At 44.9% G+C, this 26,021-nt stretch overlaps 1 protein-coding gene across 1 annotated transcript in view; it reads right to left on the reverse strand.

Annotated features, from left to right (window-relative positions):
* Positions 1-24,949, reverse strand: part of CRTC3 (CREB regulated transcription coactivator 3) — a 117,312-nt gene extending 92,363 nt beyond the window's left edge. Inside the window, 2 exon segments of the mRNA XM_033920196.1 lie at positions 17,550-17,660; positions 24,609-24,949. Coding sequence (XP_033776087.1) covers positions 17,550-17,660; positions 24,609-24,740 — 243 coding nt within the window. The 5' untranslated portion in view covers positions 24,741-24,949.
* Between the last annotated feature and the right edge of the window lie 1,072 nt (positions 24,950-26,021).

Genomic DNA, 26,021 nt, shown 5'->3' on the forward strand with positions numbered 1-26,021 from the left:
ATGTAAACCGTTCTGAGCTCCCTGGGAGAACGGTATAATAAATAAAATACCCTTGCAGGTTTCACAGTTACTAACTCCCTTCTTTACTTACTTACTCCCCTTCCCCAGTGCAGGGGTGTTTTGAGTGGTGTTACATAAGATACATAAGCAATGCCTCTGCCGGGTCAGACCCGAGGTCCATCGTGCCCAGCAGTCCGCTCACGTGGCTGCCGAACAGGTCCAGGACCTGTGCTGTAATCCTCTATTTATACCCCTCTATCCCCTTTTCCAACAGGAAATTGTCCAATCCTTTCTTGAGCCCCAGTACCGTACTCTGCCCTATTACGCTCTCTGGAAGCGCATTGGCTAAGGCTCTTAACATTTGCATCTCCTCTTCCTATAGGCTAAGGCTCTTTGCAACTGCATTGTGATGTCATAGAGCTTTATGGTTATAGAAACCTAGAAACATGATGGCAGATAAAGGCCAAATGGTCCATCCACAGCATCCACTATCTCCTCCTCTCCCATAAGAACATAAGCAATGCCTCTGCTGGGTCAGACCTGAGGTCCATCGTGCCCAGCAGTCCGCTCACGCGGCGGCCCAACAGGTCCAGGACCTGTGCAGTAATCCTCTATCTATACCCCTCTATCCCCTTTTCCAACAGGAAATTGTCCAATCCTTTCTTAAACCCCAGTACCGTACTCTGCCCTATTACATCCTCTGGAAGCGCATTCCAGGTGTCCACCACCCGCTGAGTAAAGAAAAACTTCCTAGCATTTGTTTTGAATCTATCCCCTTCCAATTTTTCCAAATGCCCTCTTGTTCTTTTATGTTTTGAAAATTTGAAGAATCTATCTCTCTCTACTTTTTCTATGCCCTTCATGATCTTGTAGGTTTCTATCATGTCTCCTCTGAGTCTCCGCTTTTCCAGGGAGAAGAGCTCCAGCCTCTCCAATCTTTCAGTGTATGAAAGGTTTTCCATGCCCTTAATCATTCGTGTCGCTCTCCTCTGGACCCTCTCAAGTATTGCCATATCCTTCTTAAGGTGCGGTGACCAATACTGAACACAGTACTCCAGGTGTTAGTGACTAACTCCACATGCTAAGAGTTAAAAATTCTCCTTCTAGGTTAATAAGTTAAAAGTTAGAACTTCCCCATCTAGCATCTCTCCCTCCTCTCCCCACCATTCCCAGGTCCACCTTCTCTCCCTTTCTATCTCCCTCCCCACCATCTTTCCCTTTCTTTTCATAACTACTCTACTAATTTAGAATCTCTTCCTACCTTTTCCTCCTCGCCTTGATAATATCTATTCCAGTAGCTAGGCGAGTCATTCTACAGAAGTGGGTTATCTCCCAATGGCCACGAGCCATCTGCAGAAGGAATCCACTCCAGATTTTTTCTGTGACCCTCCTCTACTTCACTGGGATCTCTACTGCCACCTGTAGTTAGTACCCAAGCTAAAAGAGCTCCATCAACAGTATGTGAAGTAGGGTCACCAATGGGATCATTCACAAGAATTAACTGTTCTGCTCAGATAAGAAATCGTAGAACAACAAACAGCCAACAAAAGCATCAAAGGAGCTCAGGAAGTACCCCTGCATGCACCTTGAACATATATACAAAATTCTTCAAGGCCCCAAAGGACTGAATGGCATCCAAGAATCAAACTTGGAGAAGCATAAACAGAATGAAAACAGTAGGCAGACGCAGGAAGGACAGGGCGGGAGTTTCGAATGACACCTATCTACTGGAAACGATATTATCAAGGTAAGGACAATCTCTTTTTCTAGTGCAATAGACAAGTGGGACGTACAAAAGCAGTCCCAAACACCTAGGGCGGGTTGACTGTGCCGACCCTCAAGATCAAGGACCCAAAGGCAGAGTCCTGTCTTGCAACCACATCCATTCTATAATATTTGGCAAAGGTGTGCAGAGTACACCAAGTAGGTGCTCTACAAATCTCCTTAGCGGAGATCACCCTAGCCTCGGCCCACGAGAAGGCCATACTCCTGATAGAATGTGCTTTAACAGAAACAGGAGATTTGTCTACTGCATAGGATGTAGGCTGACAAAATGGCCATCTGGAAGTAGAGGCCTTGAAGTAGGAGACACGATGGCATAGTAGGGGAGAGGACGGTGTGAGTTGCACTCCCGCCGGTAATAATATCACCTCTTTTGTTACTTCTCGGGGTTACAATCAATAATGCCAAAAAGAAGAGGCATACTGGCTGCTTCAGCCCGACAACCTGAATCTGCCAAGATGTGGCAGGGAGCAATTACAAGCTTCCTTTCATTTTGGCTCAGGGGTGCTCCTGCTGAGCTTACTGTGAAGGAAACGTCGGCGTTGGGAAGTGAGATTTCGCTAAGCCCCACGGGCCTGAACCTCCTTTGCAGCCGTAGGAAAGAAGAACGCCGACGGCAACGCAGGGTGAGGAGCACCCTGCTGAGCCATCGGGCTTGCTGGCCTCGCAGGTTCCTGCAACCGGGATATCTTCATCAAAGAAGGCATTAGGAATCTCAGCAGAGGAAGGGGAATTTCCATCTATCGTACAGCCTGCTGAGATTACCTTTGAATCGATTTGGACTGCTCTGGATTCACCACAAGGTATGTCTGGGAATCTCTACACTAGTCCAGACTCAGTCTTCTAAAATAACGAAATTTGAAAAAGACCTTATGACCCCAAAAGAAAAAGTTAACAATGTGGAACAAACTGTAAAGGGTATGCATTCCTCTTATAACTCCATTATGCAAGATAAAAATTTGTGTTATCAAGAAAAGTGGAGAATTTTGAGAATCATACCAAGCAGTTCAATTTAAGGTTTTTGAATTTTTGAAAACACTCACAATGGCTCCAAAGGATCTTTTCTACAAGTTTTTAAAGGAAATATTTAAATACCCTGAAAATGAGCTTCCACCTCTTCAGAAAATATATTTTTTGCCGGTTTCTGCTAAAAAAACCCTCTTCCTCAGGAGCTCCTGTTTCAAATGAGGTTACTTCCTTAAGCATCTTGGATCTTTCCAACGTCTTGGAAACTTCAGAGGAAAGAGTGATTTTGTGTACAACCCTTTTGGTGACATTCATTTTTTAACAGGACAAAGAAGCACTTCTTCGCCTTTCTTTAGGATGAAAGAAGTCTTTTTTTGGATAGTAAAATATCTATTTTTCCAGATGTCTCAAGATGGACACAGACTAGAAGGAAAGATCCCTAGAGATGAAATATATTAATGGATTAGAGGCTAAATTTCAATTAAGATACCCCTGTTAATGTATGGTCTTTATAGATCAGAATTCTTATGTTTTTTATGAGTCCTCACAGTTCCAGTTTTTTCTTGAAGGCAAGGGAGCAATAATGCAAGGGTCCAGATGATTCTGTTTGATGGTTCATATGTTTAAGGAAGATGACCCACTACTTTAATTTCCTCTTTAAAAATGTTCTAAATATATCATTCCTTCTGATAGTTTGAATTATCTCTCTCCAAATGTGGACTGCTATTGAGCTTAAGTATTAGTTAACTCTTGAAATTGTTCACATTTGGTAAATTTATTTTAAATTTACTTAATATTGTGACCAGCCTCATTTTCCTGTTCAATAATTTTTGTTGATGTACAAATAAATGATAATAATAATAAAATTTTTTAAAAAAGATATGAAATAGTGGCCTTTGGAAGTGGGAGCATCCCGCTTAGAAGTACGAGTCAGCACAAACAGATGGTCAGAATAGCGAAACTCATTTGTGACCCCCCAGATAACGTAGGACTGCGCACATCCAACTTCTTCAAAATGTGATCTTGCTTCCTAGAATCAGTAGGCTGAAAACCAAGCAAACGCACTTCCTGATTAACATGGCATATAGACATCGTCTTCGATAGAAACGAAGGAACCATGCGGAGAGAGATTCCAGTCTCCAAGATCCTCAAGAAAGGCTCTCTACAAGACAGAGCCAGGAATGTGACAGGGATAGTGACAAAACTCACCAGGACAGGGAAATTGAGTTCCTGTGGAGATGGGAAAAAAATATTTGAACCTGTGTCATTCTCTATTACCAGGTTCTATGGATGACATCACCCATATGTGAGAATATACTGCCTGCTTGTCCTAGAATAACCTCCTTTGCACAGTTTCTAAGTCACTCGTGCTCACATGTACTATGATGGCTGATTCCACCCCAACCTCTCTGAAAATCTTATCTAATCTAATCTAGTCTTCGATTTATATACCGGGTCATCTCCCAATGGAGCTTGACTCGGTTCACATGTAATTAAGACTAGAGTACATAAGAAGAAGAGCATGAGAGAAGTAAGAGCTGTATTAATATCATTTTGTTGATACTGTAGTTAACCCGTTTAAATATTGTGTGAACAGCAGAGTTTTCAGGGCTTTACGAAATAGTTGTAGCTGGGATTTCAGTCTAATAGTCAGAAGTCCATTACAAATCTCTACCAGCTTGAAGACAAAAGCTTGATTAAGCTTCCCAACAGATTTAATTCCCTTAGAGGAGGGGAAATAACTTATTCCTCAAGTGACAAGATCTAAAGGTATTCCAATATAAGGGAACTATAGGATCAAATATTCCATAGAGAAGCTTGAAGATTATACATGCACATTTAAATTGGATCCTAAAGCAGCCTGGGAGCCAGTGAAGCTCTCTCAACAGAGGAGAAACATGATCGTACTTTCGTTTCCGGAAAATAAGCTTAGCAGACGTATTTTGTATTAACTGAAGTCATTTTAGACCGCCCTGCTTAATGCCAAGATAAACCAAATTACAATCGTCTAGCTGGGAAAGCACAGTGGGATTGTACCAACACTGAAAAATGTTCTTGATGGAATAATGATCTAACTTTCCTCAACACACGCAGACATTTCCAACAATCAGGGGCATTACCAAGCAATCCACACAGCTACCAGTCGGGTAAAGGTGGACATGCATGTAGGGAAAAGGTTTCAATCTATTTCATATCAAAGGGGGGGGGGGGAAACATGAGATCCTGGGGTACTAAATTATGAAGCTCGTACAATCTACTTCCCAAATAGAGCCTTTAGGCCAAATGTAAATATACCAATATGGCAAAAACTCTATACTGAACACATTTATCATTTTACTTCCATATTGCACATACGTTAAATTAGTCATTCAGCACAGCTAGCAGCTGAATTATTTAATTATCAGACTTTGAGTTAGTAACCCTGTCAAAAGAAAGTTGCATATACTCACAATAAACCACAGGGGAAACAAGAAAGTGATCTAGTTGCAAGAAGTCTCTTTTAAGTTAGTTTTCTATGTGCCGTCTCCTTTTCTCAGTTCTGAACACTAGACACATTCCCTGTCTTGCATAAGCGTCAAGAAAGGAAGTGAAGCTGGCACGACAGCCTTAGCGTTGCCTTTCATCATTGAAGAAAAGCAGAATGTATCATTAGCTTTGGTAATCTACCACAGTGTTTCTCAACCTTTCCAAGCCAAGTACCCACTAAAGCCTAACAAATACTAACCGAGTACCCCCGGCCAAACTCCGCCCCAAACCCACTCAAACTTTGCCCCAGACTCCACCCCATAATACTAATTATAATGCAATTTATTCCATCCATTTTTCATATACACACAATATAATCTTATTAACACACAATGATAATCACAAAATTAAACACAAAGCACACGGTACGCAGAGAAATTGTTAATCATCATTTATATTCGGGGGTTTTTAAAAGAGGTTAAGGCAGATGACTTTAAAATATGCAATGTAACAACTATAGAAAAATAGAAAAATAGACAACTATAGACAAATAGACAAATAGATATAAATTCTCAAAACTGACACATTTTTTTGACATGTATTTAAATTACAAGAGATGTCTTCCTTCAATTGTGGACTAGATGGATATTTACCTTATGGTTAAAATTATTTTTGGATAGTGTATAATTTTCTGTGAAATCCATATCTTATTATGTTTAAATGGAGGTAATATGTTGAAAATACTTAAAAAAAAAAAAAAATTAAAAAAAAAAAAAAAAACCTGACACATTTTGATCACTAAATTAAAAATAAAATAATTTTTCCAACCTTTGTTTGATTTCATGAGTCTCTGGTTGCACTTCCTTCTGACTGTGCATCCAATATTTCTTTCTTTTTTTCGCATGCTTCCTCTCCTTCAGACCTCATTCCAATCCCCAACCAACATCTCTCTCATCCTTCTATTCCCCATGCATCTCTACCTCACTCCTCTCTGCCCAATTTTCCTCTTCCTTTCCCCATGTGCACCATCTCTTTCCCTCTCACTCACACACTCAGGCCCAACAATTGTCTCTTTTTATTCCCTTCCTCCCTCCTTCCTATGTCCTGAGTTCGTGCTCCCTCCCACTCACTGCCTTCCAGAATTTGTCCTTCCTCCCTGCCGCACTGAAGCCTGCTTGCCTCCCTTCTTCCCTGCCGCGCTGAAGCCTGCCTACCCGCCGCCAATTCCTCTTCCCCCCCGGTCCGCCATCAAGTTTCAAGTTTATTCAAAACTTTTATAAAGCGCCTAATCGACCTTCTAGGCGGTGAACATTAAGTTAAAAACATAGAGTAATTATACATCCTTTGAAACAACAGTCATAATTTAAAACATTAAAAACAAACAGAAACAAGAGGGAAGAAAGAAAGAACTACAATTTATCAAGTAAGAAAGAGAACGTATAGGACAAAAGGGAGGGTGTCAAAAAAAAATAGATTAAAACTACATAGCCCTAAAAAGGGCATTTAGGTCTCAAAAGCATCAAGAAAAATAAATGTTTTTAGGAAGGGCCAGGTGTGCAGTGATTGCACACCGCTGGCCCACAAGCCTTCCCCCAATGTCAATTCTGACATCAGAGAGAAGGTCCGGGCCAGCCAAGCAGAGAACCTTTTCTCCGATGTCAAAATTGACTTCAGGGGAAGGCTTGTGGGCTGGCGGCGTGCAATCACTGCACACACCTGGCCCTTCCCTTTCCGGAGTTGTGGCGGTGAGCGGGCAGCAACGGCGGTCAACCCGCGTACCCCCAACAGGCGGTCCGCATACCCCCTAGAGTATGCGTACCACAGGTTGAGAGACCCTGATCTACCACACTGTATTCTTATTCTCACCTCTTCTCTCTTTCAATTAGGGGTATAGCCATGGATGGGCAGGGGCCCACCGAACCGAGTTCAAACCCACCAAGCAGTGGTGGGTTGCTGGTGGAGATCTCCAAATCCTGCTAGCTAAAGGCATACAATAGATTCTCTAGAACTCAAGCAACAAGAAAAAAAAAAAAATCTAGAAATATGGAATATTTTAAATGAAAATAAAATCAATTTCTGGTGGAAATTTAAGGTCAAACTTGGCACGCCACATCTGAGTATTTATTTAAAAATTTATATACCACATAAAAACTATGCATACATATTAAAAATGCTAAAACATGTTTCGACAGAACAAACACAATAAAACATTAACCAACAGTATCATTATTAAAGCCTTTTTTCAAATTCATCCAACAAGATGGAAAGACAAAATCCCATAAAAACATTTACATGATGGTAAGGCTTCAGCAGCAAATAGCATTAGTACCTGACAAATAACTGTGTTTATAACATTTTTTTTTAAATTCAGTCGCTCGCATGCTTTCCGATTGCATCTAATCTAATCTAATCTAATCCTTAGGTTTGTATACCGCATCATCTCCACGTTCGTAGAGCTCAATGCGGTTTACAGTAGGAGAAATAGGAAGGAACTACAACAGAGGGTTAGAGGTAGAAGTGGGAAGAAAATTTAGAGGACTTGGGATGCCAAGATATAAGAGTTTCCTTGATTCCTAAGTTGGAGGGAGACTTACATTTTTTGAGAAAAGACAGGTTTTTAGATGTTTGCGGAAAACTTGGAGAGAGCTCAAGTTCCGAAGAGGGGAGGTAAGGTTGTTCCAGAGCTCAGTGATTTTGAAGTGGAGGGAGGTCCCTAGCTTTCCTTCTCTCCGCCTGGATTCATCCTGCTCTCCTGCCCCAACTCTCCTCTCACCGCCCCGACTAACCGCCCTGATCTCTGCCCCGAATCACTCTTGCTGCCCGACTCACCGCCCTGAACTTGCCCCGAATCCCCTCCTCTTGCCGTCCTGACTCTCCTGCTCTTCCCCGCAGTGCGAGCCCGTGGTTTTAACCTGCGGGTTTAAAGCAAGTTAAAACCACAGGTTCGAAGTATTAAAAAGTTAAAAAAAAAAAAAAAAGTTTCCACCTCTGCCGGGCACAGAGGGCCTGCGCATGTACAGACCATCTACAGGCAAAGAAGATGGTCTGCTCGTGTGTCAGGATCGCTGGAGAGCGATCCGTGCGGGTCGGATGGGGACATGATTCTGATCATTTGCGTGAGGGTGCTTCGTGAATCAGCGCCCCGCTCACGGATCGGATCCATGGCCTTAGTGAATCTAGCCCAATGTAAGGTGTTTTTTTTGTACCTGGGGCAGCGACTTGCCCAGGGTCACAAGGCACTGCAGCGGGAAAAGAACCCAATTCCCAAGATCTCAGTCCACTGCACTGACCATTAGGCTTTGAGGTGTGGTGGAGTAACCTATATAAAACCCACATATTAAGGAAATGAGAGCATTCATCATAACTTCTTTATGCCCGCTCCGTTTATCCATCGTCATCACATTTCAGATTCTTCGAATCAAGTTTCATTTTGGTAACTTAAAGACACAGCCAGAGTCAACAAGCGAGATCAGGAATGTCCCGTTACAACACCACAGTGTCTGCGAGTAAGGAGGCCGAGATGAAAAGTACATCCTGCACTTCATAACTTCCCCCCAACCCTTCTATATTGCCAGACAAAGCTAGGAAGAAAACGGCAACATTTCTGGGTGCTCTCAATCAACATTCGCTGACACAGATGGGAAGAAGGAATTCATTTTTAAAAACTTGGGACAAAATGTTTCACTTTTTCTTTTCTTTTTTTAAGGACTGTTTGAACAACTCTGATTAGAAAACAGAAGTCAAAACAGTTTTGACTCATTTACAACTTCCTAAACTGCACTATGAAACAAAAAAAAAAAAAAACCCTCCCAAAAACAAAAAACACGATTAACCTTGACTTTTACAATTAGTTTTGCCACAGAGATGGCAGCAGACATTGCAAAACGTATTCCAGGACAAAGGCAACACAATGCCAGTTCTACCTTAGTTCCAGGGATTGTTTAGGCCACACTGTAACGGGATATTAAAAAAAAAAAATCAAAAACCATACAGGAGAGAGGCCTCGCCTTCATTCTCTTACATTCTTCATTCTCCGAAGAAAATTAAAAACCCATCTGTTCGATACTTAATCTCCTTTACCCTCTCTTCTCTCCCTTTTCCTTCCTCCTCTCTCCCCTCTTTTTCTCCCCCTTCCTCTCCCTCTTATCTATCCACCTCCTCTCTCTCTCCCCTCTTACCTCTCTTTACAGTCGCCTTGAGCGACTGTATAGGTATGAGCGACACAAACAGAAGATTGGATTCTCTCAACTGGGAAAAACAATTGTCTTCATTTCGCTTGGGACTGTTGGATTGGACTTTTTTTGCATTCGATACTCTGCATCGTGATTTGTGTACTATCATTGTGGAGTTAGGTATATTTGGATGCCAGAGGGGGAGTTAGTGAGGGAATAGGTTTAGCTGCTATTGTATTATTTGAAGTGTTTGCTTGTATTTCTTTTTGTATTTTGTACTGTGTGATTTTGGGAAAATAAAAAACATAACTTTGAAAAGAAATAACAACAACATACCAAAACCACCACGGGAACAAAAACCGTGCGCTCTCTATTCTAGCTGTCACATGAACAACATGGGTGGTACTCAGGGATTCCATTTTGAGCGCTAGACTATGGTGCATACATAGGGAACAAAAAAAAAGAAAAAGACTCAACATTTTACCAGGCATCTTTTTCCACAGATTTATAAACAATCATCTAAGCCAGTGTTTCGCAAACTGTGTGCCAAGCTGCCAGCTGACTGGCGAGAGAACATCTTGGAGGCAGGCACCAGTGCCTCTCCTCATCTCCGGCACATCTCCACGTCCACCCCTCCTCCCTTGCCAACTGATGGCTCAGGGCCCCATCTAGAGGGTTTTTCTTTACCCAACGTGTGGTGGACACCTGGAATGCGCTTCCAGAGGGCGTAATAGGGCAGAGTACGGTACTGGGGCTCAAGAAAGGATTGGACAATGTCCTGCTGGAAAAGGGGATAGAGGGGTATAGATAGAGGATTACTGCACAGGTCCTGGACCTGTTGGGCCGCCACGTGAGCGGACTGCTGGGCATGATGGACCTCAGGTCTGACCCAGTGGAGGCATTGCTTATGTTCTTATGTTATGTTCAGACCAATGGTCCATCAAGCCCAGTAGCCCATTTTCATGGTGGCCAATCCAGGTCACTAGTACCTGGCCAAAATCCAAGATGTAGCAATATTCCATGCTACCGATACAGGGCAAGCAGAGGCTTTTCCCCATGTCTTTCTCAATAACAGACATTGGACTTTTCCTCCAGGAACTTGTCCAAACCTTTCTTAAAACCAGCTAAGCTTTCCGCTCTTACCACATCCTCTGGCAACACGTTTCAGAGCTTAACTATTCTCTGAGCGAAAAAAAATTTCCTCTATTTGTTTTAAAAGTATTTCCGTGTAACTTCATCGAGTGTCCCCTAGTCTTTGTCATTTTTGACAAAGTGACAAATCGATCCACTTGTACCCGTTCTACTCCACTCTTGATTTTGTAGACTTCAATCTTATCTCCTCCCCAAGCTGAAGAGCCCAAACCATTTTAGTCTTTCCTCATACGAGAGGAGTTCCATCCCCTTTACCATCTTGGTTGCTCTTCTTTGAACCTTTTCTAGCGCCATTATATCTTTCTTGAGATAAGGAGACCAGAATTGAACGTAATACTCCAAATGAGGTCGCACCATGGAGCGATACAGGGGCATTATAACATTCTTAGTCTTGTTAACCATCCCTATAACATTTACAATATCGCTGTATAAAACCCGTTCTGCTGGACATCCAAAACAGTTCCTATCATACGATCCCCCTACAACAGCTAATGTACATGTCCTACAATTTTCGATTATACCCGCAAGGCGACCAAAGTAAAAAGTTCCTTTAAAACATCCCTGACGAGAGACAGAGTGAGTGACTCCCAGACTGTGATGGGGGAAAGAAAGGAGCCCGATAACACCCTGAGGGTAACAGAAGCTCTGCTGGAAGTGTGCCTCCATTTCAGGAGGCACCTTTTTGAATATAATGGGAGAGAAGCCCCCCCCCCACCCCCGGTGTCTCTCTGAGGACTCAGCATATTTGTGAAAGGAATTTAAGATTAAAGTAAAATTCTGGAATCCTTCGTGGAACACCCGGAATCTCTTTGAGACACACCACTATGCCTTGGCACACAGTTTGCAATTCACTGATCTACACCATGAACCAGTATCTTGCAACATGCCAGACTCATCCTTGAGAAGGGCTCTATTACCATCAATCATGATGACTCAGTATCAAGTCTTCCAACTAACTTTAGTCTGCTAGTCTGACAGAGAACTGGATGAGTTTCAACAGGGTTGAGTATTATACCAAAGTCAAGAGAGGATTCACTACTCTCCTCTCCCACCGTCTCAAAAAAGGTCAATTTCAGTTCTGTTGCCTGCATGACCAAGCAATCCAACCAGCCTGTCAGCAAGACAACACTGTCTCTTTGGGCAATTTAAATTTTTACCACATTCCGCCAAGGCTCTCAAAATTTGACCAGTTTTGAAAAAAGGAACAAAAAAGGTAAAACATTACATTTCTACCCCACTTTTTTATCACTCCGGTTGTTTCACACACTTAATATACCAATTCATTTTATGTAATACAAACATCTTTCACTTACAAGTTTCACATTTTCACTTTTCTATTTGGCCCATTTCAACGAATAGATGATTTGCTATTTTCACATGGTTCACATAGAAACATAGAAATACATAGAAATAGACGGCAGATAAGGGCCACGGCCCATCCAGTCTGCCCACCGCAATGACCCTTCCCCACCTAATTCACACTTCATTTTCTATCACTCTTTTTATTTCTTTGTAAAGATATACATACACACATACATATACAGTCAAACCTCGGTTTAGGAGTGCACTGGTTCACGAGTGCTTTGCAAAACGAGCAAAGCATTCTCGCAAATCGTGACTCGCAAACCGAGCATTGACTCAATTTGCAAGTCCCCCGCCCGCTAACCGGCATCGCCCCCCACCCAGAAACACTGTCCCCCGCCCCCGCGAACTGGCATCGCCCCCCCTCATGAATGCCCCCTCCCCTGCGTGAACTGGCATCCCCCGCCCACCCAAACTGAAAGCTTACCCCCCCAATGTGGCACCAGCATGCAGCACCAATCCACAGAAGGTGCCGGTGCCCGAAGATCGTGTCTCTCCTCCGACTGGGCCTTGAGCATCTGCGCATGCTCAAGGCCTTCTGGCTCTCGTTCTCTCCGAGATTCTCGGAGAGAGGCGGGAGCCAAAAGCGAGGTGGAACAAATCAAGCGAGTTTCCCTTACTTTCTATGGGGAAACTTGCTTTGATATAAGAGTAAATTGGTTTATGAGCATGCTTCTGGAACGAATTATGCTCGTAAACCAAGGTTCCACTATATATATCCTCTATAATAAAACCCTTACCCGCGCATGCGCAGTTGAAACGGCATGATCCCTGCTGCCGTGATTTGTGCTTCCGTGCCGTGTTCCATTTGCGGCGTGCGGCAGTGACAGCAACGGCAGGAAGGTGTCCGAGGCGCTGCGAGGCGTCCGGCTGCTACTGCTGCACAGGGAAGTGGAGAGAGAAAGGGGGAGGGGTGCTGCTTTGGGGGGAGGGGTGTGCTGGGGGGCAGGCATGAATCTTGGTTTGCTCGGGGGGCCAGAGAGATAGGTAGAGAGCCAGGGAGACAGACAGAAAGAAATGGAGGGAGGAAGGAAAAGGGGATGCTTTGGTGGGAGGGGTGTGCTGGGGGACAATCTTGGCTTGCTCAGGGGGGGGACAGAGAGAGATAGGCAGGGGGCCAGGGAGAGAGAGACAGACAGAAAGAAGAGGGAAAGGGGGCTGCTTTGGGAGGAGGGGAGTGCTGGGGAGCAGGCAGCAATCTTGGCATGCTCGGGGGGCCAGAGAGAGATAGGCAGGGGGCCGGGAGAGAGAGACAGATGGAAAGAAGTGGAGGGGGGAGAGGGAAAAGGGGCTGCTTTGGGAGGAGGGGTGTGCTGGGGGGGCAGGTAGCAATCTTGGCTTGCTCGGGGGGGTCAGAGAGAGATAGGCAGGGTGCTGGGAGAGAGACAGACAGAAAGAAGTGGAGGGGGAGAGGGAAAAGGGGCTGCTTTGGGGGGAGGGGTGTGCTGGGGGGCAAGCAGCAATTTTGGTTTGCTCGGGGAGATAGGCAGGGGGCCAGGGAGAGAGAGAGACAGAAAGAAAGAAAGAGACAGACAAGGGGCCAGACAGACAGACAGCAGCCAAGGAGCAAGACAGAAAGACAGACAGACAGACATCTATTCTAGCACCTGTTAATGTAACAGGCTTAAAGACTAGTACACATATAGATATATACACATATATACACTGTAAATATATTTATGTTCATGCATTCAGTTCTCACTTCAGATATCTCTGCCTATAAAACTAAAATTCACTACTATATATTTCTTTTAACATACTTTTTATATTTGCTCTTAACAATACTCGTCAATGTTTATATATATATTTTTTAGATGTGTTTGTACCCAAGGCAGGCTTTAAAGCCAAAATACGGACCGTGTCAGGTCTGCAACCAGATTTGTACTGAACAAAAGACTTTTATACGTTCTAATAAATATTTATTTACTTGAATATCCTGGTTGATGCGTAGAGTTCCGTCCCCACTTCTTCGTTTTCTGTCCAATTGTCGTGGGGGTTTTCTCATTTTTTGCTGTCATTTCAAATCTCCCACTTAACCCATTTTATGCCTTCCAAGTAAATACTGGGCTGTAGATATGAATGGGTTAGTCCTACTGCAGTAGAAAGAGGACCACGAGGTATCAGTCCTACCAAAACTAGGTTGGATTACAAATAACCCTAAACAAAATGGAAAGCGACATCCTCTCTTTGATATCCAGCTGCTATTATTTCTAGAGCACTACCAGATGTCACCAAGGAGACAGTTCCTGCTCAAGTAAGCTTATAATCTAAACCAGTGTTCAACCTTTTGACACCTATGGACTGGCGAAAATAAAATAATTATTTTGTGGACCGGCAGTTGAAGAACACTGGGCTAAGTCATGGGCCAGACTCCGCCCATCTCTACCCAATCTCCACCCCAGACCCCACCCCCATAATAGTACTAATTGCAACACCATTTTTTCCATTCATTTTTCATCTATACACACACACAATATAATCGTATTAACAACACATAATGATTAACCACAAAATTAAAATACACAAAGCACACTTTATGCTTTTCAACATTCATTCCTACCAGAACAGATAACCCCAATGCAAAAATGGGACCAAAAATTAAAAGTACTACTATATACAAACAAACCCTAAGATGCAAGACTCTGCAAGCGGTACAACCCCAGAGGAAAAGAAACAAATGCATTTTTTTCCTGAACAGATAGCAGATGTAAATCAATCACTAAATTCAAACATAAAATCATTCCCCCTACTGTTGTTGTCTCCCTCCCTCCATGCTGTGCCCTGCCTTTTGGCCTGCTCCCGCCTGGCCATTTTATGCAGCGGCTCTTCGCGCGTCCTGCGCCTCATCTGGAAGACTTCCCTCTGACGTTGCGACGTCAGAGAGAAGGCTTCCGGTTCAGGCGCAGGACGCGCATAGGAGACTCTGCCCATGGCTTTGTGCACTGGAACACTGAGGAAGAGGGAGCCGGCCTGAAGACAACGCCGCATCGATCGCACCGTAGACCGGCAGCTGAAGAACACTGATCTAAACAAACAGGATGCCATGGAAGGGGTTACAGTTAGAGGGGATGGTGAGCAGAGGGCAATCGGGATATGAGCTGAAGGCTAATCTCAAAAAGGTGGATCTTCAGCCTTCTTTTAAACAAGGGTGACGGACTCAGGTAGTTTGTTCCAGGCATATGGGGGCAGCAAGATAAAAGAAACAAAGTCTACTAGTCATTACAAACAGCAGAAGGTGAACGAGACAGAGGTCTGCAGGAAATAGTCTTCCAACTCCAAACTCATTTGATGTCAAACCTCTTTCACATTTCTTCCAAAAGCAGTCCCATAAAATCAAAACCAAACAATCCCCCACCCCACAGCTTTTTCATTTCTTTACACTCATTGTTTTTGCCTACTTTTTATACCTTCCAGATCAGTTTGAACTAGCCATCTACTGGGCTACAGCACCAACAGTGTTCATCCTCAACTCTTCAAGGTTTAATTTTCCCCTCACCACTATTTAAGCCCAGGTACAGGCAGTCCCTGTTTTACGAATATCCGACTTACGAACAGGGATCTTGCTCTACCTTCGGTGTCCAAACGTGCCCCTCTCTCTCCAATGCACCGTCTCCCTCCAATTCTGTGCCCCAAGTATGTATCGCCCACCGGCGGGTGTTTACCTTCTCTCTCCTCCTTCCAGCCGCTGTCATTTCTGTGCTTTTACACGCATCCTGCGGCTGAGCCAGAAGACTTCCTTCTTATGTGCGAAGAGCTTCCTCCGACATCAGAGGGAAGGCTTCTAGCTCAGACGTGGGATGTGCATAGGAGCTGCTGCCCAAGGCTTTGTGCAGAGAATCAACTGCCTCTGGAAGGAGGAGGGAGCCGGCCAGAAGGTAAACACCCGCCAGTGGGAGATACATACTTGGGGCTCAGAATGGAGGGAGGGAGAGAGGGGCACGTAGGGACATGGGAGGGAGGGAGCACAAACTTCGGAGAAAGGATAGAAGGAAGGAGGGAGTGGGCAGGAACTTGGGACACAGAATGGAGGGAATAGAAGGGAGAATTACGTGTCTGAGTGAGAGGGGAAGAGAGATGATGCACAAGGAAAGATGAAGAAAGAAGAGAATTGTTGGGCATAGGGAGGGAGAGAGAATTATTGGACATGGTGGTGGGAGAGGAGTGAGACAGAGGTGCATGGGGAAGAGAGAGATAAAATGGAGTAATGCTGGATGTGGTGGTAGTGGGGGAGAGGGAACAGTGGGATGGATGGAAAGGGATGCAAGAGGGGCCCCAAGGAGTTGGAGAAGGTGGGAAGAATACTAGGATCCGAGTTACATACAAATTCAACTTAAGAACGGTTTAAAAAATTGAACCCGTTCTTAAGCCTGTACTGCAAAAAAAACACACAAACTGTTGTACTCTACAGAGTATGCAATTTGAATTCTGATTGTGGTCACTAGACGTTGACATCAAAGGATAGCTAGGGTTCTCCTCCTTCTCACTGGTTCAGAACCTGCATCCTTAGCATCCTCAGCCAACCCAAATCTTGCATGGTTCTCCATTATTATTAAGGGTTGTTTTTCGGTCCCTAGAAAATTCTGCACTGCTGCTTGAAAATCAGAGGAGTTCAGTCACAATGTCCAAGTTAAGGCTTCTCAAATCAAGGCACAGTTGTTAGCAGGTGTCTGTCTGTATGGAAATTTTTTAAAAACTAAACGCTGAATTTCTAGAGTAAGGGTGGGTAACCATCAGGAGTCAGAATTGCGCATGCAAGCAAGGAGGTTTGGCTGAGGGGGGGGTGAGAAGAGAAGGGATGGGGGCTGTCCAGAGTACCAGGTCAGTTACACTTGGTGTACAGGAAGATTAGGTTTTCAAATTACCAGTGCCACATGTATTTATTTTTACAGTAATATAATCATCACTAACAGTTCAATTAGCATGCAATGATTTTGTCACTGTAAAAACAAACACAGTTTCAACAAATTGCCAGTACCTTCTCTTCCTAACTGGTTGACGTCTGTTGTCCCTCCTCCTGTCTCTCCCCAGTGGACAATTTCACCATGATGAAAAGCAGAGGAAGGAGCATTTTAGTGATTATTCCTCAGAGCTCTACATGTCTGTCTTTCTAGAAAGAGTCCACTGGCATGCCATCAAAGGCAGACACCCAGGACACCAAGTGAGGGTATTGTCAAAGCTAATGACAGCAGCACCGCTGAAAGATATGGAAGGGTGGACCAGAAGTTCTATAAACATTGGTGGCACGGAAAGGGCCAGAATTTAGATGCTTGCAGGTCAGGACTGGAACGCGGGACATAGGTTGCCCACCCCTGCTCTAGAGCCTTTCCCTTCTAGGTTGCAGGTGCAAATTCAGCTCAGTGGTGGAACTTGGAAAAGGACGGCATACCCATGAGAAATGAAGTTGTGGCTTCTATCCAGTTTGTGGACAGATGTCTCAATAAAACTACACCCACAGTTGGCACTATTAGTCCCACAGCATAGGCAGAGAGACAGTACTTGAATACCAAAGTCTCTCAAGGAGTACTACACAGCTTTGCCAAGATCTGAATCAGCAGAACTCAAGACATTTTGAAACAAAGTTCACAGAGGGCTTACGCTGGAACTTCTAACCGGTCCCAAAACAACGCATCCTGAACAGGGAAAGATTACCTGGAACTCTGCCGCATTGCTGCCGATCTGGTTGACGTTTGGCAAGGAACCTCCGTAATATTGAGCTCTGGATTGCGCCAGGCGCAGCTGCTGCAGTTTCTGGAACTGAACCTGCCCAAAAAGAAGAAAAGGAAAAAAAAAAACTACAGTATAAGACAAGCTCGCAAAGAGCGCGCAACAGAAACCATGCTTCGCGAGACAGAAGAAAAAGCAGCCCCAACGCTGCCTCTGCCTCATACATGAAATGAGCGCTAGCGGCTGAGTTCTGCAAAGCCCTGATAAAGCACCTAGGCTCCGAATGAAGCCGCAGTTATGAACTATTTAAGATCACTCTGTTGAATGACCATGTCAAATTGTCCATTGAAAATTCCTGGGCAACTGACCCAACCTCTTCTAATGCATCGAGGCCTACATTGGAGTTTTGCCCTTCCTGCTCCACCACGTCGACTGACTGGATTTTATTTATTATTTCACTTGTTTTTACTTTAAGTTTGCTTTATTTCTGTTGCGTTTTATTTAATTGAGTTTTATTTAATCTTTCTTCTTCCTGTTCTAGTTTATTTTAGATTTGTATATATTTATAAAACTCTTCATTTTTCTCTATTTACCTAGGCACTTCAGCTTAGAACGTGAGCCCATCTGGGACAGAAGGGGGAAGTTTATTTATTTATTTTTTTAACTTGCCTTAAGTAGATGCAACTTACATAAATTGTATCCGCTCAGAACTGTGGATGTAGCAGAATATAAATGTTTTAAAATAACTAAATAATGCAATCCAACCTTGAACGGAATAGGTAAAGACGTAATAGAAAACCTGATTAACGTAACTTTTCAGTAAGTAGCACCAAGGAATTGTGAGCCATTGATGTGATCGAGTCAGAAGAAAAAAAGTTAACAACCTGGTATCCAAGAATTTCAAAATGTTCCTCTCAAAACACAGCCGCAAAGCTCAGAATCCTCTGGTGCTCATAAAGGCAGTGTGGTACCTAGAGAATGACACGGGGAAAAAAATCTGTCCCCGTCACCGGCCCACCGGCCCCTTCACCGCCCCAGCAGCATCCACCCTTCCCTCTCGCCACCTCACTGCCCTTCGGCACCCCTCGTGCGGTCCGTGCATCTCCCTCCCTCCCCCTTACCTTCTCGGCGCATTTTAAGGTTTCACACTTGTTAAAAGCCGCCGGAGTGTTCGTGCAGTCCCATGCGTGTGTGGGTGGAAGCCTCTCCTCTGACGCAACCGGACGTTGCGTCAGAGGAGAAGCTTCTGCCCACTCACGCACGCTCCGGCAGCTTTCAACAAGTCTGCAACCTTAAAACACGCCGCAAAGGTAAGGGGGAGGGAGGGAGATAGATAGATTCGGGTGGATAGGTAGGAAGAAGGAGGGGGGCACGCGCATTCCCTACCTTAACTGTGGGGACAAGGCCATTCTCCGCTCCATAGGGCGCTGGATGGCCTTGTCCCCGTACCTGCGGTGAGCACCTTTCCTCCCTCCACCATTTTGGCGGGTTATCCGTGGCTAGCCTCGGGTAACATCCACCGTGTCATTCTCTAGTTGTATCTAAACTAGATTTGCCATGCTACGCTAGCAATGCTTGTCATACTATGTTTGTCATGCTAAGTTGCCAAGCAGGAGAGGGTGGCGCAGTGTGGCTACAGCCTCAGCAGCCTGAGGTTGTGGGTTCAAACCCCGCCCTGCTCCCTGTGCTCCTCCACTGCCCCAGGTACATTTAGATAGATTGTGAGCCCACTGGGACAGAGAGGGAAAATGCTTGATGCACCTGTAAATAAACCGCTTTGAATGTGGTTCTAAAACTCCAAAAAGGCAGTATACAAGTCCCAATCCCTTCCCCATCCTGTTTTGTCATTATGCTATGTCACACCATAGCATGTTTGTCATGCATGCCATGCTTTGTTATGTGTGCAAACTTGTAAGCCGTTCTGAGCTTTCCTGGGAGGGTGGGGTATATAACCAAATAAATAAACTATTTACCACATATTAAACACACTCCAGATTGACAGGGCATGGGGTGGAACCATAGCCTAGTAGTTAAAGCACTGGACTGCCAACCAAGGAAGCAGAGTTCTAATCCCACTGCTGTTCTTAGGCATTTTGGACAAATCCCTTAAACCTTGACCGACCATAAATCCTCTAAGCCAGTGGTCTCAAACTCGTGGCCCGCCAGGTACTATTTTGAGGCCCTCGGTATGTTTATCAGAATCAGAGAAGTAAAATAAAACCGTTTCTTGATCATATGTCTCTTTAGCTATAAAATGACATTATTATTATTAAGACTTAGCCAAAAGGAAAGATTTATAAACTATAAAGAGTTTTACCTCATGCAAAATTGTCGTTTCTTTAATAAGACATTAACTATTTTTTCTACGGCCCTCTAAGTCCCTACAAATCCAAAATGTGGCCCTGTAAAAGATTTGAGTTTGAGACCACTGGCCTACAGGAAAAGGAGATGCAAATGTTAAAAGCCTTAGCCAATAGGGAGAGGAGGAGGTAGTGGATGCTGCGGATGGGCCATTTGGCCTTTATCTGCCATCATGCTACTATGTTTCTATAACCATAAAGTTCTATGACATCACAATGCAGGTGTTAAAAGGCTTAGCCTATAGCAGTGGTTTCAAACTCGCCAGGTACTATTTTGAGGCCCTCGGTATGTTTATCAATCATAAAAGTAAAAAAAAAAAAAACAGTTTCTTGATCATATGTCTCTTTAGCTATAAAATGACATTATTATTATTATTATTATTAAGACTTAGCCAAAAGGAAAGATTTATAAACTATAGAGTTTTACCTCATGCAAAATTGTCATTTCTTTAATAAGACATTAACTATTTTTTTTTCTGAGGCCCTCCAAGGACCTACAAAACCCAAAATGTGGCCCTGCAAAGGGTTCGAGTTGGAGACCACTGCTCTAGAGGCAGAAAAATACCTTGCGCACTTGAATGTCCCGTCCATCCTAACCTCCCCTCCCTATCCACTGCTATTGTCAGACTTTGCCCCTTCTCCTCTCTTCCTTCTTTTGAAATTTAACGGTGTCAGGTCAAAAGCGCGCCGGGACAAAGGCGCGCGCAGACAATTGAGCGCAGCGTGGAGGTGTGCGCCGCAGAAAATTACTGTTTTTAGGGCTCCGACGGGGGGGGGGGGGAGTGGGGGGAAACCCCCCACTTTACTTAATAGAGATCGCGCCGCGTTGTGGGGGGTGTGGGGGGTTGTAACCCCCCACATTTTACTGAAAACTTCACTTTTTCCCTGTTTTTAGGGAAAAAGTTAAGTTTACAGTAAAATGTAAAATTGTTTTAACTATATTTTGTAAACTATTTTTGGTTTACTATTATGTTTATGCTTCCGGACTAGCATAACACAGATTTTTTTTTGTAATTATTTGTTATTGCACGCCAAAGAGATACACAAGTAACAAATGACATCAATACTGATAATAAAGTATACAGTCATGTGAAAAAAAATTAGGACATCCCATTAAATATTCAGTTTAAGAAATGTTCACATATCGAAGTCAAATCTTTGGTTTTTTGTTTCTTTTTTTATCTTTCTCTGGAAAAGAAAGTGATGTAATTGCAGATAAACAACAAACGTTTTCCTCGATTTACTTACGAAACAAAAGATATCCACAAAAATGTGTATTCTAACTGAGGAATAAATTAGGACACCCCACGTATCCTCCCACTTTATCACATCAGGTACACGATTAGAACATCGTTACTCAGCATTTTGAAGGAGGTTTGCCCTTCTTAAACCTCAGACATTTAGTTTGGTGTACTCATGACTTCTGCGGTGAGAGAGTGAACACCATGGTGAGATCAAAAGAGCTGTCTGAAGCCTTCAGAAAGAAGACTGTAGCAGCTTAGAAGTCTGGTAAGGGATTTAAAAAGATCTTGAAAGAATTTGACATTAGCCATTCCATGGGCTGGAAAATAGTGTACAAGTGGAGGATTTTCCAAACAACTGCCAACATGCCCAGGTCTGGCTGTCCAAGCAAGTTGACCCCCCAGTGCAGACTGCAAGATGCTAAAAGAAGTCTCCAAAAACCCTAAAATGTCATCATGGGACCTAGAGCAGGCTCTTGCTTCTGTTGATGTGAAAGTGCATGCCTCTGCAATCAGAAAGAGACTGTACAAATTTAACTTGCATAGGAGGTGTGCAAGGAGGAAACCTTTACTCTCTAAGATAAATATCAAGGCCAGACTGAAGTTTGCCAGAGAGAATGCACACATCTGTTCTAAGGACAGATGAGTCTATAATGGAATTATTTGGACACCAGAAAAGAGGACATGTTTGGCGTACACCAAATACAGCATTCCAGGAGGAGAACCTCATTCCAACTGTGAAGCATGGAGGTGGACGTGTCATGGTTTGGAGATGCTTTGCTGGAGCAGGACCTGGCCAGCTCACCATCATAAAATCCACCATGAATTCTACCGTGTAGCACATGCAAAACCATCTGTAAGAAAAAGCTGAAGTGGAACTGGACCCTGCAACACGACTATGACCCAAAACATACCAGTAAATCCACTAAGGACTGGCTGAAAACTAAGAAATGGAGAGTGGCCGAGTCAAAGCCCTGATCTTAATCCCGTTGAGATGGTGTGGAGTGATTTGAAACGGGCTGCGCATGCAAGAAACCCCTCAAACATCTCAGAGCTGAAAGAATTCTGCATTGAGGAGTGGGCCACACTTTCCTCAGACCGATGTCCGAAACTGGTAGATGGCTACAAGCATCTCACTGCAGTTATTTCAGCCAAAGGGGGGTAACACTAGCTATTAGGGTGTCCTAATTTATTCCTCAGCTAAAAGACACATTTTTTTTGTGTTTATCTTTTGTTTCATGAGTAAATCAAGGAACTTTTTTGTTGTTTTCCTCCAATTACCTCACTTTCTTTTTTTTCCAGAGATTTAAAAAAAAAAAAAAAAAAAGATTTGACATCGATATGTGAACATTTCTTAAGAATAAACTGAATACTTCATGGGGTGTCTTAATTTTTTCACATGACTGTACAGCAACATACCAAAAATATCACCTCAGCTTCAGTACCAACAGGTGAAAAAGAAAAGAAAAACCGATTTCTTTTTAGATCTGCAATTCATCAAGTCGCTAGGACTCAAGCACTAGTCAATGGCACCTAACCAACAACATTATAAGAAAGACAAGAATAAATCAGGTTCTCTCAGTGCTACAAAAACTTATTTTGCTCAGGATTTTTTTTTTTTGTTACTTTTCTATGTTCATTATTTTGAGAGCAGTAATGCACACCTTTTTTTGTTTTTTATACAGAAAAGTGTGCTCACAGAAGCACAATATGTATGACAGGAAAAAACTTGACATTTCTGTTTTGTTTTTTTTCTGTTCCAAGCAACAACTGATACGAACAGTCACAGAACAAGTCACCAATGTTTCCCAAGCCAGGTCAAATGGACCTCCATAGCTGTACGGAGGTAAACAGTGGCTTGTCTTAAAATTTCAAATGAACACAAAGAATTTACCGTCGCAATAAAATCAGCAAAATCAGCAAACTGAGAAAGTAACAGGGTTCAGGCTTTATCAACACTGATTAGATTTGGTTACCGACATCAGTAGCTCAGTGCTTCCCCACAAATTTGCGGACTCACTAATTCGCGGTATTCTCTGACCGCCTCTTCCTGTACTAAAATCGGGCTACACCAATCAGGAGCTGCGTGTCAAAGCAGCTCCGGATTGATGTAGCCTTATTTTAGTAACAGGAAGAGGCGGTCGGAGTGATTTTCTTTGCTTGCTTGCTGACCTCTTCTGCCCCTTGACAGGAGAAAAAGCGTATTTGCGGTTTTTTGAAATGCGCGGGGGTTCCTGGAACGGAACCCTCGTGATTATCGGCAGAGTACTGTATTAGCTTTTTCTTGCCTGCTGTCTTCCTCTATGGCAGGGGTGTCAAAGTCCTTCCTCCAGAGCCGCAATCCAGTCGGGTTTTCAGGATTTCCCCAATGAATATGCATGAGATCTGTTAGCAAACAATGAAAGCAGTGCATGCAAATCGATCTCATGCATATTCACTGGGGAAATCCTGAAAACCCGACTGGATTGCGGCCCTCGAGGAGGGACTGACAACCCTGGTTTAGAGAGAGTGTGGCGCAGTGGTTAATGCTCCAGCCTCAGCACCGTGGGGCTGTGGGTTCAAACCCACGCTGCTCTTTGGGACCCCGGGCAAGTCACTAGATAGATTGTGAGCCCACCAGGACAGGAAAAAATGCTTGAGTACCTGAATAGATGCATGTAAACCAGGGATCTCAAAGTCCCTCCTGGAGGGCCGCAATCCAGTCGTGTTTTCAGGATTTCCCCAATGAATATGCATTGGAAGCAGTGCATGCAAATCCATCTCATGCATATTCATTGGGGAAATCCTGAAAACCTAACCTGACCTGGCTCTGGCCCTCCAGGACCAGAATTGCCTACCCATGCCCTAGAGCAAGGATCTCAAAGTCCCTCCTCGAGGGCCGCAATCCAGTCAGATTTTCAGGATTTCCCCAATGAATATGCATTGAAAGCAATGCATGCACATAGATCTCATGCATATTCATTGGGGAAATCCTGAAAACCCGACTGGATTGCAGCCCTCGAGGAGGGACTTTGACACCCTGGATAGGACAGTGTTATTGCAGGAGCACCAGTGGTGTGCTTTCAGGCAGGGGTAGGCAAATCCGGTCCTCGAGAGCCAGAGCCAGGTCTTCAGGATATCCACGATGAATATGTACGAGATGGATTTGCATGCATTGCCTCCTTGAGATGGAAATCTTATCTCGCGCATATTCATTGGGGAAATCCTGAAAACCCGACTGGATTGCGGCCCTGGAGGTGGGACTTTGACACACCTGATGTAAACAGTTCCGAGCTATAGAGAATTGAATAATAAATAAACAAAGTAACTAAAGTGCCGTTGTTTAATATCATGAGATACAAATAAATAAACCCGAGCAAAACTTGGGCCAGCAGGGGACTTGTCGCAACCATCTGCCCCCGATTTAAGCCCGCCCGGCCGGGCCCCCGCCCCACAGCGCTCACCCGGGACACGGTCAGATCGGTCATGAGCTCGTCGAAGGCCCGCGTCTCCTCCGCCTGCTTCTGGTTGTGCAGGGCGATCTTCTCGCTGAACTTGCGCGGGTTCGAGCTGCCCGAGCCCGGGGCCGCGGCCATGGCGCAGGCCGCGCTCGTCCGGCGGAAGACGTCAGCGGCGGCGGAGCCAGGCCCGCTCACGCCGTCATGGCAGCCAGGCCGGAGGAGCGGCGCCGGAGCCTCAGGCTAGCGAGCCGCAGCGCCGCCTCCCGACATCCATTCGCCCCGGACGTCGAAGCTCCGCCGATCGCAATATCCGCGGAAAGAGGAGCTGACGCCGCCGCCCCATTCCGCAGCACCTCCCTCGCCATGCCACGCCCTTTCCCCTCCCCTCCCGCGCTGTCATCCCGGCGCCTCTCGACGTGGCTCCGCCCCCTGGTTGACTTCACTCCTCGTGAGCGCAGCTCATCGACTTCTGCCCCGCCCCCCTCAACTAGGCCTGCCCTAGTCCCTCCCCGCCTCTCCTCGCTCTCATTGGCTCGCTTTCCATTTGTCCCGCCCGTCTCTCCTCCCATGTTTTCCCTTTCCTCGCTAGCGGCGCTGGTCGACCTTTCCCCTTTGCTCGCTCGAGCTCGACGTCTCGTTCTCACGCTGCCCTGCCCAGCTTTGGGGAAGCTGTCACTCTTTTGCTCCGCCCTCTCTCACTTTCCAGGAAGCCGAAACTCCGCCCACCTTAAATATCTCGCCTAGCAAGACAGCTGGTGCACTTTGGGGTTTCATTAGTATGTGTTGGAAAATGCATCTCTCTATAGGCGTCGGAACGGGGGTGTCCCTCCCCCCCCCCCATTTTAGCCCTGGTGGTCGGGCAGGAGCAAACTTTCCGCGCTCTTACCCGCTGCTGACCCGGTGAGTGGCGGCAGCTGTGGTAGGCGTTGTCTGCCGCCGCTCAGCGGCAACCAGCGCGAGCGCGCTTTGGCGCCCTTGCTCGGCGCTGAGCGGTTTTTTGACTGACTCCCGCCGAGAAAACGCATCCCGCGGCTGCCAGCCACCGGTTAGCAGCGAAGTAGGAGGGCAGGGCAGGGAGCACAGTCTGACAGGGGGGAGAGAAGGGTGTTGGGTCACAGTCTGGGGGGAAGGGTGCTAGGTGCAGGGGGTAGGGAGTTGGCAAGGAAAACAGATACAGCACATACTAGGCCCAGTAGGCACTGCCTAGGGCAATGAAACCTAAAGCAGGCTGGTTTAACTTTACCTAAGTCAGTTGTGGGAAAACAGATGGAAAGACTACATCTCCCAGCAGGCACAGGGCCAGAGAAAGGAAAGAGCAGGCATGGAATACTGGCCACACCCAAAGCAGCTCAAACCGGGTTTTGAGGGCCAGGTGAGAAGTTCTCTGAGGGCAGGCTACCCTAACATACCTGCAGG

Source organism: Geotrypetes seraphini, chromosome 14 (assembly GCF_902459505.1).
Source record: "Geotrypetes seraphini chromosome 14, aGeoSer1.1, whole genome shotgun sequence".
Classification (NCBI taxonomy): domain Eukaryota; kingdom Metazoa; phylum Chordata; class Amphibia; order Gymnophiona; family Dermophiidae; genus Geotrypetes; species Geotrypetes seraphini.